This window comes from Neophocaena asiaeorientalis, unplaced genomic scaffold, assembly GCF_003031525.2.
Source record: "Neophocaena asiaeorientalis asiaeorientalis breed wild unplaced genomic scaffold, Neophocaena_asiaeorientalis_V1.1 scaffold870, whole genome shotgun sequence".
Classification (NCBI taxonomy): domain Eukaryota; kingdom Metazoa; phylum Chordata; class Mammalia; order Artiodactyla; family Phocoenidae; genus Neophocaena; species Neophocaena asiaeorientalis.
In genome coordinates this window covers 227,025-245,989 of record NW_020175184.1, presented here as the reverse complement: position 1 = coordinate 245,989, position 18,965 = coordinate 227,025, and the positions used below count along the sequence as shown (strand labels likewise).

Here is an 18,965-nt window from a genome sequence, read left to right as displayed (position 1 = left end):
TATGATCAGGACCCAGAACGTAAAGAGGATTTGCCTTTAGCTGAAAGGTTTACAAGAGACTACTCAAAGTTATCAGTCAGAAGAAGGATTAAGGAAGTAGGCATGGGTGTGAGAGGGGTAGGAGATCAGAGAGGAATAAGAATTTGAATCATACAACTTCAAAGCTAGATGGGACCTGTTTTATTTTGACATTTTAGCACCGATATAAATATAAAATTTAATCAGAATAAAAATAACCATTGTAGATGGGACTTTGAAAATAATCTCATCCATTCCTCTCTTGTATAGACTATGAATGTGGGTCCCTGAAAATTTTTTTGAATTGTCCAGGTTACTAGGAGATGATAGATAATATCTGCCCAGGCCTCTTGACTCTGCCCAGTATCCACCATACTCCGCTAGCTCACTGTTTTCATTGTCTCCCTCTGGGTCTCCCATATTCATTCTCACCTCATCACCCTTCTGCCCTCTCCAATGGGGATTTCATTTTCTCTCTCTGGAGCCCAGTTCTCAATCAAGGATTTCACAGTTTGTCCTGTGAGATGGTGACAGAAGGGTAGTGAAGGGGACCAGTTGGCAAGAGAAGAAGAGGCCAGAGCTGGGGAAGCACAGAAGCCTTGCAGTCCAGCAGGGGAATAGGGCAGACAGGGAAACTAAGAGGAAGTGAGGCAGTGGGGAAGTTAGGAGGAAGGGGTGTGGGACAGGACAAAGACAGAGAGGTCAGGCGACAGATGACTTTTAAGATTTAACACCGTGAGAGCTTCCCTGGTGGCGCAGTGGTTGAGAGTCCGCCTGCCGATGCAGGGGACGCGGGTTCGTGCCCCAGTCCGGGAAGATCCCACATGCCGCGGAGCGGCTGGGCCCGTGAGCCATGGCCGCTGAGCCTGTGCGTCCGGGGCCTGTTGTCCGCAGCGGGGGAGGCCACAGTGGTGAGAGGCCTTCGTACCGCAAAAAAAAAAAAAGTGCTTCTTTGAGCTTGAAAACACCAAGTGCATTTTGGAGTTTCCTTGTGGGTGGTCTTTCCTATTACAGTTGGAAAAGACAGGCAGAAAGAGAGAGGGGGAGAGAAATATACCTCACTTCTAGTAGTCATAGAAGCCAGTAGGTTCCAAATGTTAGTTTAATTTGAGTGGTAGGCATCTATGGATTTTTCCAGAATTTATCTTAAGGACTTTTGATTATAGAAGAAATATCCACAACTTGGCAGTGCTAAGCAAACATACCCCAAACTGTGATCTTGAAATCTCTTAGCTTCATGGCTTACCTGGAGCCATCACCAAAGAAAGAACTGAAACATTTAAAATTAGTTCAATAATTCTTTTATAGGACTTCCCTGGTGGCGCAGTGGTTAAGAATCCACCTGCCAATGCAGGGGACACAGGTTCGAGCCCTGGTCCGGGAAGATCCCACATGCCCGGAGCAACTAAGCCCGTGCGCCACAACTACTGAGCCTGTGCTCTAGAGCCCGTGAGCCACAACTACTGAAGCCCGTGCGCCTAGAGCCCGTGCTCCGCAACAAGAGAAACCACCGCAATGAGAAGCCCGCGCACCGCAACTAAGAGTAGCCCCTGCTTGCCACAACTAGAGAAAGCCCGCGTATAGCAACGAAGACCCAACGCAGCCAAAAATAAATAAATAAATTTTAAAAATTCTTTTATACTTAGAGGAAAATAATGGAGATATGTATACTGTTTTGTACTTTACTTCAGGGTCCAGATTTTTTCTCATTTAAAAATGTTAGCATATACAGACTAGATGTATAAACCCAAGAGGAAGGAAACTTTGTTCAAGGAAGGCCTGGAGGCCTAGAGTAAGCTCTTGCAAGACTGCATCCAAGAGATCAAACTTAATCAGCTGTAGGCTAAGCGTGGGGCATCACTTCTCCCCAGAAAGTCCAGGAAATACTGCTTGAGTCCCGACGGTAGCACCCACTTGAAGCTGTCTGAAAAACATTATATGATGAAAATATTAGGCAAAGGAGATGTCAAAGCACATAAGTAAAAAAAAAAACAAAACAAAAAACAGTCCATGCACGAGACCTGGACAGAACTGTTGGTTTTCATGGCTGAGAAGCAGCCAGAAACACATCATCAGAAGAGAATTCCTGGCAAAGTCAAACAGGGGATTTCCTCCTTGGCCACATGATGGCGCACGAACTTCACTCACTGTCAGCTCAGGTGCTGGGGTGGAGGGAGAAGCTGGCAGCCCTAGGGAGGGGGCTCCTGTTCAAGGCATGGAGAGCCTGACAGGCTTGAGGGAGCCAGTCTCTGGTCCCCATTGACTGTACGGTGGCCACTGTGGGAGCTTTCGAGGAGCTAGTCTTGCCCTACTAATTTTATGGCCCTCAGCGACACCTTCCAAAGGCCCAGGGGAGAGGTTCTGCTTTAATAGTGTCATCCTAAGCTGTGCTCTGGGCAACTACGAGACCAAAATCAAAACACCCTGGAACTTTGCCATTGGAGAAGGGTGTCATCTCTTACCTAAATGGGGCTTAACTGGGGACATCTGAAAAAGGAGGTAGCTTCCCAATGGGGAGAAATTGTTCTGTGATGTTAAGCCCAAATTATATCCTGTGGCAAAACCCTGCAAATTGTTGCTTCGTTCACATTGATTAGGATCGTATTAAGTGCTTTTACAGTGAATATGATACAGACTTGGAAAAAAATCTAAATTAACCAATTATTGACTCCCCCGCCACTCTGTATGGATGGCTGGGGTTAAGGTTCACAACGGTAACAGCTGCTCTCAAGGGAATTATGTATCTAGTTAAGGGAAATATTCAAAAGAACAAGCATTCATTGAACGTTCACTGTGTGCTAGGCACTGTGCTAGACGCTTGATATGCATTGTTTTTTCAGTCCTTGTAAGAGGACTTGTAAGAGTCCTATGACATAGGTAGAGGTATTGACTCAGAGAGGTTAAGTAACTTGTCCAAGATCACACAGCTACTAATGGAGGAACCTGGACCCATATTCGTATATGTCTGATGCCTACTCCCATGATCATAACCTCCCCACCCAGAGACAACTTAAAAGACGTGGGGCACTATTTGGAGGTCCAAAATCTGGAATGCAGCCAGCCAGGGACTTCGAGAGTGAAGAGACACATTTTCTGAAGATGTCACTTGCTATTTCTCCTCTCCTTTGTTTCTGCTACCTGTAGATACCCCGTGGTGCTCCCCCATCAAGGTGAAGTACGGGGATGTGTACTGCAGGGCCCCTCAGGGAGGATACTACAAAACAGCCCTGGGAACCAGGTGTGACATTCGCTGCCAGAAGGGCTACGAGCTGCATGGCTCTTCCCAGCTGATCTGCCAGTCAAACAGACGGTGGTCGGACAAGGTCATCTGCAAGCGTGAGTAGCCCGGCCCCGTGCTGCGGCCTCGGGGCCATTTGGGGCCAAAGTTCTTTTGCTCTGAGATCAGGGATTTTTACTGAATGCTTTGTGGTCTTTGATGAGAAAAACTCCCCTTGTGAGCAGAAGCCATGCGTTAGTTCCTAAGATATGGCGGAAGTAAGATGACACATTTCAGACAGAGGGGTGCGATCAGCTGTTTGGAAAGGGGGAGAGAACAGAGGTCTGTTTAGCAAAGTGCTGGCCCCAGCAAAGGGTTTGGGGATTGAAAAACAAACAAGACACACAGGTAAAGACACATTCTGCCATCAAGGGTCATCTGCCATCAGGGGTCCCACAGAATAGCATTAGGGACAGACGTGTAAAACCAACCCTAAGAATGGTGCTCTGCCATGGACTCCTGGTAGTAGCCACAAGCGTCCTCCCAAGGAGTGGAACTTAGGGAGGCGAGGAGAGAATTACCGCGGAAGGATGCTGATTCCATGAAAGGCGCTGTGCCTCAGGGGAGAAGGTTGGAAGCACATTTCAGGGGCTGACTTTTAGCTTCCTGGAAAGTCGTCTCATTTGGGAAACTGCAAGTGACACAGCATCGTTGAAGTGCATTTTAGATGCCATTGCTGTTCAAAAAAGCTATCATGATGGAGCGCCTGCTGTGTGCCAAGCATTTCACATATATGCAGTTTTTGCAACAATGCTATTGATATGGGTGCCATTACTTTATTGTTGGGAAACTGAGGTTGGGGTCTGCAGCCGTGTGATCCAGTCTAGGCAGACTACGCCTCTGGGTGACTATAGTGAACACTTTCAGTGCTTCCCCCATATGTCCCTGGATGCCCTGCTACCAGTTCTGTGTGTCCATCCCCCAGCTTCTGGGCGCTTTGCTCTTAATGACTTGCACCTTCGGTTGATCTTCTACCAAGGAAGAAGAGGCTCTGCGCCTTCAGAGGAGTGCTTTCTTCGTTCTGACAGGGAGAGCATTCCCCATGGGCAGCCTGTAGCTGCCCAGTACTGACTGGTAAAGGATTAGGAAAGCCCAGCTGCCCTGCCTGGAGGCAGGGCAGACTCAGGCATCACTCACGCTCCAGATCTTCCCTGCGGAATCAGGCTGAGGCTGACTTTGCCTGAGTTGCTACCTTGCCCGGCTACCTCCCCTCCCCCGTCCTGCTTCCCCCACCCTTCACTGGTCTCCCCTGGGAGCACTTTCTTAATCACTTGCACACAAATCCTGGTCTCAGCGTCTCTTTCTGAGGAGCCCAGCATAAGACCGTGGTTTAGCTGGGATGCCAACCCAAGCCAGTCTGGTGTAAAACTTTGTGTCCCTTCTGTGTGACATGCAACCATTGTTACCAAATGCAAGTTCATGCGCCTGACGCACAGTGAGGCCAAACAAATCGAAACATCGGAGTTTGGAGCAGAGAAGGGTTATTGCAGGTCCAAGCAAGGAGAACGAGTGGCTCGAGCCCAAACCCACCGCCCCACCAACTCCTTGAAAGGGTTCAGCACAGCATTTTTAAAGGCCAGGTGAGGGAGGGGTGTTGCAGGGTACACAATTCAGCTTGTACACAATTCTCTGATTGGCTGATGGTGAGGAAACGGAGGTTAACATTCTAGGCGCCGGAAGGTCTGGGGGCTACATGCTCTTGATCATCAAGTAGTTAATTCCTTCCATTTGGTGGTGGTTTTAGCATCTGAAAAACTCAGGGAATATGCATCAGATGCTATTAATCTGGGTCTTCAGAGAGGAGCTACAGCAGAGGGTATGGGGGAGGGGTCTGCCCCGGGAAGGACCCATAGGGTCCTGCTCGGTTACACTATCATTTCTCTACTTTTATCAGTTATATTTCAATTAACTTCACCCTATGCTTTCAGAGTTTCTGGACTCTGAAACTCCATGAACAAAATCTAAGTAATACTGAATCTCTGGTTTTCTCTTTCTCAGAAAAGCGATGTCCTACCCTTGCCATGCCAGCAAATGGAGGGTTTAAGTGCGTCGACGGTGCCTACTTTAACTCCCGGTGTGAGTACTATTGCTCGCCAGGATACACATTGAAAGGGGAGCAGACAGTCACGTGTATGGACAACAAGGCATGGAGTGGCCGACCAGCCTCCTGTGTTGGTAAGAGAATGTCACCAGCCCTCAGGAGGCGCCTGCTTTGGAAGGAGCAGGGGGTGTCCGTACAGTGGATTTTTAAGGAAGCATCCATGTCCCGAATGTAAAGCATAAGCAGCCAGTTTTGCTTTCAGTGGTTCTCTTCATCCCTATTTCTCTGGCTCAGCGCAGACCTAGCCTCAGTCTCTACGCTAGAGTTGACTGCACAGCTCATGGCTTTCCTCGGACTTTTGTCCCTCTCTTGGATTGCCATTGAGGCAGCTGGAGGCTGGCAGAGGTACGGGGTAATCCCGCTGCTTTAGTTCAGGGATCTGCCCTGTAGCACTGAGCAGAGTTTCTGACGTTGGCCGGACATTTCCTGCAGAGAGCATCTCTGTGTCTTTCAGCTGGCAGATGTAGTTCCATTGTCATAGACTCCGGTAGTCAGCAAACACTCAGTTTGTAAACTGGAAGGGATTTGGCTATTTTACCTTAGTCTGGATTTGTTGGGCAAATAGTAGTTCTTAGTTCTTTTTTTTTTTAACATCTTTATTGGGGTACAATTGCTTTACAATGGTGTGTCAGTTTCTGCTCTACAACAAAGTGAATCAGTTATACATATACATATGTTCCCATATCTCTTCCCTCTTGCATCTCCCTCCCTCCCACTCTCCCTATCCCACCCCTCCAGGCGGTCCCAAAGCACCGAGCTGATCTCCCTGTGCTATGCGGCTGCTTCCCACTAGCTATCTACCTTACGTTTGGTAGTGTATATATGTTCTTAGTTCTTAGTTGTGCTTCGGGGGAGCTGGAAATCTTTACAAATGCAAATTCATGGCTCCACCCCAGACCTGCTGACTCAGAAACTCTGGGGATGGGCCCCAGTACTTGGTGCTTTCATGAGCCTCGCAGGGCATTTCAAAGTGCTTAAAGAGAGAGCCTCTGATCTGAGGCAGTGCTTCTCCAACTTGGGAATCACCTGGGAAACTTGGTAAAAATGCAGCTTCTGATTCAGTAGATCTGGGGTGTAGCCTGGGATTTTCTCTAGGGCAAGGTTTCTGAATCTTGGAACAATGGACATTTGGGGTCAGATAATTATTCGTCCTGGGGTCCCATCTTTTGTACTCTAGGATGCTTAGCAGAGCCTTGGCTTTTACCCACTAGATGCCAGTAACATCTCCCCCCAACTCCCACTTGTGACAACCAAAAATGTCTTCAGACGTTGTCAAATGTCCCCTGGAGAGAGGAGAGGAAGGAGAAAAATCACTCCCCCCAACTCCTTGAGAATCACCCATCTAGGAGCAGTGGGTCCCTTCTCCCCACCCCCGCCCCAGCTACTTATTAGAATCACCTGAGTATCTTTTAGAACCTAGCCATGCCTTGGTCCAACCCTAGAGATTCTGATTCAATTAGTCTGATGTGGGACAGCTGGAGGAGGTGAGTGGCATTATAAAAGCTTCCCAGGTGGCTTTCATATGCAGCCAGGATCCAGGACCATTGTCTGAGAGCAGTGGATCTCAGAGTATGGTCCCCTGATCAGAAACATCAACATCAGAAATGCAGATTTCCGGACCTGCAGGACTGCTGGATTCTGATGCTCTAAAGGTTGAGAACCTGCCTTAGAAGATCAAATTTGGGAAGAACTTTAGTACCTTTTTACTCAAAATAGTGCCCAGCACTTTCAGCACCAGCAGGAAGCCTGTTGGAAATGGAGAATCTTGGGACCCATTCGAAGCTGGCAGATCAAAATCCATATTTTAAGAAGATCCCCAGGGGATTCCTATGTCCTTTAAACATTGGGGCAGACTGCTCTGGGACAGTGGTTTTCAACTTTGGCTGCCATTTAAATCTGAATATCTGGGGCCCTGGTATTTTTCCAAAACTCCCCCAAGTAGTTGAAAACCACTGTCCCAGGAGACTGTTTACTCATAAAGCGTTAGAGCTGCCAGGACCCACCCCAGCAGAACATTCTAGTCCAATCCCCCATCTACGGATGAGGCCTGAGAGGTCACCTGACTTGCTTGATGTTGTGTAGAGCCAAGCCTATGTCTCCAGGCTTTCAGGCTCAAAGTCCCTGAATCCAGAGACAGCTCTGGCACTGAGGTGCCGAGGCAGCTGGCCACAGGAGCCTGGCTCCTACCCTGCTTGGGTCTGCCCATCCTCCAGAGAGTCCTTCAGCTCAGTCTGCCCGTGTGTGCTTTACTCCAAGGACTCCTTCCTGACTGCTCAGAGCCTGGAGCAGATACTTCAGGAATGAGACTGAAACTGGATGCTACCCTCTGGGGGCAGTTGTACAACAACTCCTCTGGCCTTGGTCCCCAGGGTGTGTTCATGATGGTACCACTGTCCACTGTATCCTTTGGCAGCATCAGCCGTTCTTACTCTGCAGTTATGTGGTTAATGAGCTATAGCCAGGGGACCTGGCCAAGATATTGTTGCAGGAAGGGGGACCCCTTCCAGGGCCCGAGCGTGGGCTCTTGTCTAACACCCGGAAATGAGTTGTCCGAGGAGACACACGTGCTGACAAAGCAAAAGACTTTATTGGGAAGGGGCGCTTTAGGGGAGAGCAGGAGGGTAAGGGAACCCAGGAGAACGGCTCTGTCACGTGGCTCGCAGTCTCAGGTTTTAAGATAATGATGTTAGCTTTCTGGGTTGTCTCTGGCCAATCATCTTGCTCGTGCCCATATTTGGTCTGACTCAGGGTCCTGCCTGGTGGCGCACGCATCTCTCAGCCAAGATGGATTCCAGCGTGAGGGTTTCTGGGAGGTTAGGGCAGGACATATCGTCTCTTCCCTCCTCCTTTCAGCCCCTCCCGAATTCTTCCAGGTTAGGTTTTTTTTTTTGGCTGCGTTTGGGTCTTTGTTGCTGCGCGTGGGCTTTCTCTAGTTGTGGCAAGCGGGGCTACTCTTCGTTGTGGTGTGCAGGCTTCTCATTGCGGTGGCTTCTCTTGTTGCGGAGCACGGGCTCTAGGCTCGAGGGCTTCAGTAGTTGCGGCACGTGGGCTCAGTAGTTGTGGCTCCTGAGCTCTAGAGCGCAGGCTCAGTAGTTGTGGTGCACGGGCTTCATTGCTCGGCGGCATGCGGGATCTTCCCGGACCAGGGCTCGAACCCACGTCCCCTACATTGGCAGGTGGATTCCTAACCACTGTGCCACCAGGGAAGTCCCCAGTTTAGTTTTACAAACATACTATGGGCTGGCATGTCTTGTCCTCCCTCCTTTTGGCCCCTCCCGAATTCTCCCTGTTAGTTTTCAGCAGCAGCAGCGCTGCGTTCTTTGTCGGGACCTCCTGCTGTGAGAAAACCCAGGCAAGCGGTTGTCATCGGGCCTGGCCAAGGCAGGCAGTTTTGGTCAATTGTTCCCCACCAATGCGAGCAAAAACCTTCTACATCAGAGTCACAGCCTGGACCTTACCTTGTATCCATCTGACAAGAGCACCAGGTCCAAATAATTACTCAGATAACCGACTCAGATTCATTCCGAGCTTCTCTTTTTCTAGGATTTAGGTAGGAGTTTGAATTGATCAGTAACTAGGAAGAAAGAAACCATTCTAGGTATTTCCAGCAGAAGAGAATTTAATAAGGGGCATTGGTTACAAAAACAGAGGAAGAGCTGGAGGAGCAAAAGAGGAAAAACATTGTTACGAGGGATTGGTTACAGCAGAAACCCATAGCAACCAAGGGCTGGGGGAGCACAAGTGGCCTGGTAGTGTTACCCCAAATCCAGAAGCTCACGCTGATGTTGACATGTCTGTACCTGACACCATCATGGATGAGAATGAAGCCAGGAGCCCAGGAAGCCCTCACTGAAGCCCCTACCAGAAGCATAATGGCTTCCATCTTTTTCCTGCCTTCTATTCTCATGAGTGCCTCCTCCCATTGGCAAACCTAGCTGGTACCCAGCTGGCAGAAGGAGTCCAAGAAATGTCATTTCGTGACTTTTAGCACAGGCAGTAAAAGGGAGATGATAGAAAAACTGAGCACCAACAGAATCTTTGGCACAGCAACCATTTTCTGAGGTCTTAGACATCTCCCCGTGAATTACTGTTCTTCTCGGCAAGGAGAAGAACGCAGAGCAGCCCCGCTCAGCCAGTGCAGGTAGGATAGCGGCCAGGCTGTGAGCTCTGGACACGCTCCTTTGGAAGGACATGACTTCAGGCCAGATGTTCAGGTCAGAAGAGCCCGTCACAGATGTTGCTTTCACTCTCTCCCCTGTGACTTGGTATGTGCAAGCTAGCTCTTCAGAACAAGCTCTCCCCCCCATTTTGGACTCTCTCTTTCCTCACATTGGAAGGGCCAGAGGTGATGGGATGGGAGGAGATACACATCTTCATGCTGAGCAAGCTTTGGCAGAATCTTCTAGGGATCACACTGTTCAGATGTCCAGATTGTGTGCAACAGTGGAAAGAAAATGCTGATTATTCGCAAAAAGCAACAAGCATGTCTTAAGCCAGACCAGATGGGCCTGGAACCTTCCCAGAGGGAGAGAGAAAGAACTAAGAAATGAACCCCAGTTTCAGGGCATTTATCTTAGAGCGGGCCAGGGCAAGGTTCAGGCATCTTTGGGGGAAGGGGAATTTGTGCGCGCAGTGAGGGGGGGTGGGTAATGGTGAAAAGGGGACCCGTGAGCCACAAGAGAGCAATGAGCTCCCAGGAAAAGGAGAGAAATGGACAAAGCAAGCAGGCGATTCTTTCTTAGATTTTGTGACAGATAAGCTGGAGCTTGTCCCCGGTGAATTTTACTGCAGGGCTGTCATGGATACTTTTGGCTTTAAATGTATTATTAAATTCGTTTAATGACTTTGTTTGTGTGTTGGCAAGGCTCAGGGGTCCTTGAGCACAACTCAGAGCCTCAGCCTAGTTTAGGAGCTGACACATGGTGGCCAAGCATTTCCCAGATTTCCACACAGCCTTGAACAGTGCCTCTGGGCCAGAGCTGTACTGAGTGCTGAGGAAATCGTCTCAGTTCTCCTCCAGATCTGGAGGGAAGAGAGAACACTGGGCTTACTTTTCGCTCTGAGGTGGTGGTCTTTTCACTTTTCACTCTGTGGTCTGGCTAATTTGAAAGGACCGCAAGTTAAAACTCATTCTCTTAGGCAGCCCACACTCTGGCAGTGGGCTCAAATCCATGGTTATTTCAGAAACAGATATAGATAGAAATCAGTCAGTGTGGGAGAAACAACACACTGCAAATTGCAGGAGGGTAAAATATTTAGAGAGCCGCAACTTCCACTGATATAAAAAAAAGTAAACCATAGAATGTAATAACTATTGTTTGGGGGGATTTTTTTTTCTTTTTTCCATTTTTAGTTCATTTCGGTTACATTGGCATTTAGATAGAACAATGGACAGTTAGAATTACAAGGCCCCATCTAGAGACCAGATTTTGAGTAGACACACGATTTCTCCTTTAGACCAACAGTTTTTCCTAGGCCAAAAGAGAAAGAGACCAAAATTCAAGTAAGTTTAAAATCCATGGGCAATGAAAACCGAGCAGGTATCTTTGGACATGCAGGGAGCCCCATTTCGTTTTTTAACAAAGGTCCACATACAAACCAACTTGGTTTTTGGAATTACTCTTTGCTTGTTTTATATTTCCTACAGAATGGAATAGTTGGAGAGTTAACACAAATGGAAGTCTGGAATAAAAAAAATCTGTGATTTTAGATTTGAAAACTGATGGAATACGTTTCTGGCCTCCCAATCATCTGACAGCTGGGTTGACCCAATGACCCACAAGGAAGTTTGCTGGGCTGAATGGTATTATTTCCCGAGATTCAGTTGAGGATACAGATATCATGGGGCTAAGAATAAATGTGTCAGTGCATTGTTGTAGATGCTCTTAAATCATATTGAATTTTTCCTGGGTTGACAAATACACATTTTCTTGCAAACTTTCAGGAAGCTAGTTTCAGCTTTGCAACAAGTTGCAGTTTTTAGTTTGGTATCTTGCTTCTGGTGATAGTGACTTCTAATTGTGGAGTTCTTTGCTTCTCTTCTAGACTCTTCTGTCCATTGGGGAAAGTTTTCTAATACCTCATGGTGCCAAAGAAATGGAACCACATTCCAGAGACATCCGCAAGGATTACACTCTAGCTGGGGGAGGCAAGCAATGGGGCAAGTTTTCCGTGTCCAGGTTTGTTCTGCCTCTGCCCTTTCCTCCTGTGCCCCAGGAAATGACCGCCACCTTCCTCCATCACCAACCTGCCAAAATTCCCCATCCAAACAACCGTGAAGAATACCATGGTTGTTTGAAACCACTAAGTTTTGTGTGGTCAGTTGTTTGGATGGGGAATTTCGGCAGGGCTCGGTGGCTCACCTCTGTTCCACATAGTAATGGCTGAAGTGCCTGATTGGGGCTGGAGGATCCAAGTTGGCTTCACTCCCATGTCTGGCATCTCACTCAGAGGCGGCTGTACTGGCTGGCATTTGACTGAGTCTCTTTCTCTCTCCCTTCATAATTTCTCAGTTTCTCCACATGGCCTCTCCAGTCAGATAATTGGACTTCCTTAGATGGCAGCTGGCTTCTGAGATAGTGAACAGCGGAAGGTGCCAGACTCTTTAAGGGCCTACACCTGGGACTGGCGTGGGGTCACTTTCCCTGCATTCTGTTAGTCAAAGCAAGTCACAAGCCTGGCACAGATTCAGAGGGAGGGGAAACAGACTCCATCTCTTGCTAGGAGGAGCTGCATGTATATAAGGGGATTATGGGTGGCCATCTTTGCAGGAAATTCGCCAGAGTATCCTTTGTTAGAAATCAGAGCTTAGAAATCATTAATGATATACATCTTGGAAGATGCCATACCAAATTTGAAAAAAAAAAAAAAAAAAAAAAGGTGTGATTGCTTATATCCCAGTTCACATACTATTAACAAGGCCAAAGTCATAATGCCCTAAGCAAGATAGAAGTTCTGTTCTCGTATAAATGTTTGTCCGGGGCAGTGTCCTAGACCCAGACTCCTTCTCATTTGTCCTTCCATCCTCAACTTGCCACTTTCATCCCACAGTCGAAGATGCTGTTCCGGCTCCCCACCCCATGGACATTCAAACCAGGGTGGAAGCGGGGGTAGCCACACATACTTTTTGAAAAGCACATCACTTCTTCTGACAACCCACTGGTGGAAGCCATCCCATGGCCACACCTAACTTCAGACAAGCCTGGGAAATATAGTCTTTATTCTGGAGGGCCACAGGCCCGGGGAAACTTCTTTTGTGCTAAAAAAAGAAGGAGGATGGGAGAGCAGGTGAACACATCGACTGTACAGATTGAGAGGAAGTTGGTGTAAAAGATCAAGGGAGAAAAAGATTAGTTAAAAAGCCAGTTGGTGTAAATCAACTATACTTCAATAAAATAAAATTTTAAATTCAACAAAAAATCATATTATATACCATATAGGTAAAAGTATTTATAGAAACAATTTGCTTAAAAATTGAGGTTCTCATTGCAATAATCAGTTGTATTTAATAAAGAAAATGTATAAGATAGTTCCCAAACGTAAATCCAGTTGGAATGAGTTATGGAGGACATCAGAGAGGAAAGGAGCATCAAATGGAGTCTGCTTGCTGTGAGCAGCTGTGATGATCCTTTACATTCTTGAGATAAGAATATCACCTTGGGCTTCCCTGGTGGCGCAGTGGTTGAGAGTCCGCCTGCCGATACAGGGGACACGGGTTTGTGCCCCGGTCTGGGAAGAACCCATGTGCCGCGGAGCGGCTGGGCCCGTGAGCCATGGCCGCTGAGCCTGCGCTCCGCAGCGGGAGAGGCCACAACAGTGAAAAAAGAAAAAAAAAAAAAAAGAATATCACCTTGTCTTAGAATGAGGTGGAGGGAGTGAAGAACGCGCATCCCCACTCCAGGTGAGGCAGTCCCAGACACAAGTTACTGTTATGTTCTGAAGCACCTATTCTTCATACCTCTAACAGTCATGTTCAAACACAGGTCTCCACTGGAAAACATTATTTAAGCAAACATTTTAGGATGCAGTTAATTTATAACCTTAGTTTAAAGGGTTTTTTCCCCCTTGTTATCTGTTGGCCAGAACATTGCCCTTTTCACCCTCTTTCTTATTTCCACTACCTACCACCTACCTGGTTAGACGTGTTCAATATTCCCAGGTATATAGTTTAGCTTCTCAGATAAACAGTAGTTGATAGAGTGCAGTATATTTGTTTCTGATATTTTTATATGCAGAGAAGAAACTAGAGCACGGAGGAGGGAGACAGTTTGTCAAATGTCTCCAGTGAGTGGGGCAGAGGCCAGGGTTTTCTGTGCAGAGTCGCACAGTTGCCACACAATAACTGGCTCTGTGGGCATCCTGACTCAACAAGGAATCATGATTCAGTTTCTATAGTAACTTCGTTTATTTCATTCATGGAAATTTATAATAACTTAGAAAAAGCAATGATGGCCATGGCTGTATAATACTAGGCTTCAGTCCTGGAGCATCTGGGGAAGGGCAGGCCAGCTGGTCTCTTGAGCTGAAAGAGAGGCCATGACGCTGGAGGATGCAACAGAGTTCAGTCCTGCTGCCGCTCTTAAAGGATGTAAGGGGAAGCTGGAGCCGGCGACAGTGGAAGAATGTGTGTGCAGAGGATGGAGGAAAACGCTAGGTCAGCGGCAGGCAGACATACAGAAGTGTTCGGCTGATTAAAATAATTGAAAAAGATGCGATCATGGCTTAGAATCTCAGACCACAAAGAAATTCCAAAAGAGAGGAGATGCTTCCCGGTCTATAAATGGGGATGATAATAACAGTACTTAGTCTAGTAGGTGGTGGCGAGAATTCAATGAAATAATGCAGGGATAGTACTTCGCCTGGGGTGGACAGGTAGGAGGGTTCAGTAAATATTAGCTATTATTTTTAGTGCTTTATTTCTTCTTGTTTCTGGCTTGGAGGAACACCACTTCTGAAAAATTAGGCCAGTTTCAGCAGATCATTGTTAGCTGTCAGAAGCTGGCTTTCAGAAGCTCTGAGACTCTTCACCCAGATAACCTAATTTGGAGTGCTGTTTGCTCAGTGACAATGTCAAGTTTATAGGGAAAACAACCCAGCCTATCATCCAGCTGTTTAGTTTACATGACACAGAGGGTAAGAGTATCTCTTCACTCTGACAGTGTCGCTCCAAGAAAATCTGGTAACACTAAGTAATTTTACAGTGAAATCTATCTCCTCTCCTCAGCCCCTCCCTTTTGGCTTAAAATTTTTAAAAAATAAATATGCTTTCTATTATGAGGTTGCCAACTGTATTTGGCCAGCAGGGGGCAGGTATTGTACACTTGTCTTCCTGATTCACCCAAAGCTGTGAAATGTTCATCTGAATTGTAAAGTATGTCTTCTATTACCTGTCACAGTAAAACCAGAAAAAGGGGGATTATTTTTAAAAACGTATCAACTGAAAATAGAAACCTCTAATGTATTTAAAGCAGCTTCCATTGCACCATCACATTTATAAACTTTATCAATTCTAAGAAGCATATTTTTTTTCACATTTTACTATCCCTGGAATTAGGATGCATCTCGCAATCGATAGTGACTTAGATTCAATAAAATATGGTAGTTATTCAATTTAGGATTAGTGTATTAGGGCTGTAAATTCACACTCCATTGAAGCATGCCATAGAATGAAAATGAATTTGGATAGCTGAAGACAAAATTGTTTAACAAATTATTCATAATTTCTTACCCTAAATAAAATGAGAAGTTATTGGACAAGACACAGGAGAAAGTATATGAAGACTTTACTTGGTGCATTTAGTCTCTCAAAGGTGTTTGTAATTCAGAATCGAATGACATTTCATTTTCATTCAGGCTGTAGTAGCATGTAAATAATTACCAGCTGACATGTAAAGCAATGCAAATCTACATGTTGTTAATTTACTCTGCCCTCTTTAAATACATTCTCTACCTATTCAGAATCATCCAGTAGAATTTGCCAAAGTTTGAATTCCCCCTTCTTCTGATTTCACTTTAGCTATAATAAGATGAAATCTAAGGGAGTAAGGAATTGACATCTCATTTATTGCTAGCCCTCATTATCAACCCATCCTTGATAGTGAGGGGGCAGAAATTCTATTACCAGGTAGGGAAACTATTTGGGAGGTCTTTGGAGGGTCAGAACCAAGGTAAAACTGCTGTCCCGAAATACAAAGGCATAAGTGTGGTCCAGTGGCAGTTGGAGGGGAGAGTGGACCCAGACAGATCATTGTTTAAGATATTGAGGAGTATGTTGGGGATAGACATAGCCAGGAGAGAGACAGCTGGTTCCAGGGGTAAGTGCTCTAATTTGGGTTATAATTCACATTATCATTATTTACATGCCTGGCCTTAAATAAATCACTCTGAGCCTCAGTTTCCATATCTGTAAAATGAGAGCATTGGGTAATTCTTTTAAGCCTCCATAGCATTTACTTTTTTTTAAATAAGTAAATAAATAAATTTATTTATTTTTTGGCTGCGTTGGGTCTTCGTTGCTGTGCACAGGCTTTCTCTAGTTGCGGTGAGCGGGGGCTACTTTTCATTGTGGTACGTGGGCTTCTCATCGCGGTGGCTTCTCTTGTTGTGGAGCACGGGCTCTAGGCGCGCGGGCTTCAGTAGTTGTGGCGCATGGGCTTAGTTGCTCCGTGGCATGTGGGATCTTCCCCGACCAGGGCTCGAACCCGTGTCTCCTGCATTGGCAGGCGGATTCTTAACCACTGCGCCGCCAGGGAAGTCCCTATAGCATTTACTTTTATGTAGCCTGGGGCAGTGTCATTTTATACCTCGTGTCATATTTCACATATGGTAACATGATCCCCCAACAGACTGTAGACTCTCTGAGAAGTACATGGTTCTCTTGCCTTTGTGCCTGCCCAAACCCAGCAGTTAGAATGATGCCTTGGGGAAGGCAGGTACTCACTAAAGATTTGTTGCCTTGAATTGAATGGAACTAGATGATACCTAAGGCACCTTTCTCTAGTCTCCTTTGACGCTGTCTTTAAAGCGGGAGGGACTCAGAATGGCTGAATGACTTCTAGTCGAGTAACTGCCATATTGCCAAGTCAGTCAGCAGGCAGAGTTTGGAAGTCTGGGGAAGAAGTTGCTGTAGCTAATAAATTACCCCACAAGACACCTAGCAAGGCCAGCTGATTGCAGGTTTAGCAATGCACAGGTGAGTACTCAATCTTTAAAACTCAGCAGGCAAGAAGGGGCAAGATGAAGGGAGGGAAGAGAAATGCAGAGGGGTGAAGAAACCCTTCAAAAGTGGGGAGCACCTAGACCTTTGGGCATGTCAAATGCTGGGTGTTGAACCCCAGGTTGATGAGATATTTCCTGCTGATGGCGAGAATATTCTGGTTCTGTTTGCAGATATAGAACCTCCTAGAATCAAGTGCCCAAGTGTGAAGGAACGCATTGCGGAACCCAATAAATTGACAGTCCGGGTGTCCTGGGAGACCCCTGAGGGAAGAGACACAGCAGATGGCATTCTCACTGAGTAAGTGCAACTTGGCAGCTGGAATGATGCTGCCTCTTTTATGTGAGACATTCACCACCCAGAGTCAGGAAGTGTATCTATGCTGGTCAGTTAATGCTTTCAGACTCAGTACAGCACTCTTTCAGCCATTCCTCATTCATTTCTTTATTTTTCTTCACCGTCCAACATACTATATTTTTCACTTTCGTATTTGTTTATTGCCTGTCTCCACTACAGTATGTTCGCTGCCATATCCCTAATGCGCAGAACCATGCCTAGCACATAGTTGGTACTCAGTAAATATCTGTCAAAGGAAAGAAAGGAAGTAAGACGACGGGGTGGTGGGAAGAAGGGAGGAGAAGAGACGGAAGGAGGAAGAGGAAGCCAACTGGTAAATTCAGGGATAGACTCACCCCCACTGCCTGCCAGGGGCCCCTGCCCAGACCTTCCTAAGCCACCACCTCGCTGGGAACCTCTGTGTCTCCCAGGCGGAGCCCGATGTTGCCCCCCTTGTGCTCTGTGAGTCTATCCCTTGTGTTTTGGCACCTGCTTCTTTCAAAACATTTGCTTTTTATTTTTTAAAACTTGCAACCACATTAAACACTTAAAGAAGCAGCTTAAAAAAAAAAAAGAGATGGGGGCTTCCCTGGTGGCGCAGTGGTTGAGAGTCCGCCTGCCGATGCAGGGGACGCGGGTTCGTGCCCCGGTCCGGGAAGATCCCACATGCCGCGGATCGGCTGGGCCCGTGAGCCATGGCCGCTGAGCCTGCGCGTCCGGAGCGTGTGCTCCGCAACGGGAGAGGCCGCAACAGTGAGAGGCCCGCGTACCGCAAAAAAAAAAAAGAAAGAAAGTAAAAAGAGACGGGATCTTCTGCCTTCTTCCTTTCCCCCATTCTCCAGGACCAACTGCATGAGTAGTTTGAAATACATCCCAAATGTTTTTAAAAATGGGTGGTTCCCTTCGGTGAAGTTCAGCCACATGTTGTTCTAATCTAGCATATGGGCCTGTGCCCCTGCGGCTATTTGCTGGGCCCCCACCTTCCCTGAAGGCCACTACTTCATGTCAGCACGTTCACATCCATGCCTTAAAGTTCACCGTCCTGCTAGACCTCCTTACCGAGTTTCCATCTGTGGGCAAAGAATACCTCTGACTTACCCCCCGGTGAGCCATACAGCAGGGAAAGACTTTCTAGAATCCTGTCAACCCAGGCTGGGCAAGAGGAAATGTTTTAGAGCGGTTATTAGTCATAATAGAACATCTTCTACTAGCAAGAGCCTGAGTCTCTCACCCGTAGCAGGACATTGTGTTCCCGCAGCCTGATAATGATCTCCCTGTGCACCATCTAGCTTAGATCATAATTGTTATGTTTCCCCTTGTAACTCCTCAAAGATAAACTTTGAGTATTAAGAAAAGTATTTATTTGTTGTTGTATACACGTCACAAACCCCTAAGGAGAAACTTTAGGCAATTGGGATGAAAAAATAAATCACAGTTGATAGAATCAGGGATTGGGTTTTAACTATCGTTGAATCTTTTGGGACCCAGCACAATGCCTGGCTAACCCCTAGTCCATAATAGGTTCTTACATTTTTTTCACACCTGTGATTGCTATTGAAATCTGGTATAATAAACACACAATATCAGGTCATCAGATGACTCTATCAAACAAGGATATTCACCTTGGCATACCTGTGGGTAACCTGTGTGTTATGGTTATCCCTGCAACGGCAGGCGAACTCTCAACCACTGCGCCACCAGGGAAGCCCAGAAATGTGACATTTTGAAGGCGCGTCTTAGTAGCCCCGACGCCTCTGTTCAGAGCAGCTGTCGGCTTCCTGAGCTCTACAGCTCACAGCCGGCGGAGGCGTGGAGCAGGACGCTTCCTTGGGCAGAACGAGGGGTTCAGAGAAGGCCGTCTTGTCCCCTTTTCAGCTCTTGCTTGGCCTCCTTGCTTCTCTGACATTTCTCTTCCCCATGTGTTTTGGAAGCTCCTGTTATATAGTCCCCTTCTAGGAGGGAAGGTTCTAGTGTCAGGCACTGAGACAAGTGCTTCCTGTGAGCTCCCTGAGTGACTC

General features: G+C 46.9%; 1 protein-coding gene across 1 annotated transcript in view; it reads left to right on the top strand.

Annotated features, from left to right (window-relative positions):
- The window catches only part of SRPX (sushi repeat containing protein X-linked), a 100,183-nt gene that overhangs the window by 47,908 nt on the left and 33,310 nt on the right, over window positions 1-18,965 (top strand). The window contains exons 6-8 of the mRNA XM_024764572.1: window positions 3,163-3,354; window positions 5,294-5,470; window positions 16,785-16,911. Coding sequence (XP_024620340.1) covers window positions 3,163-3,354; window positions 5,294-5,470; window positions 16,785-16,911 — 496 coding nt within the window. The remainder of the gene's footprint in view (window positions 1-3,162; window positions 3,355-5,293; window positions 5,471-16,784; window positions 16,912-18,965) is intronic.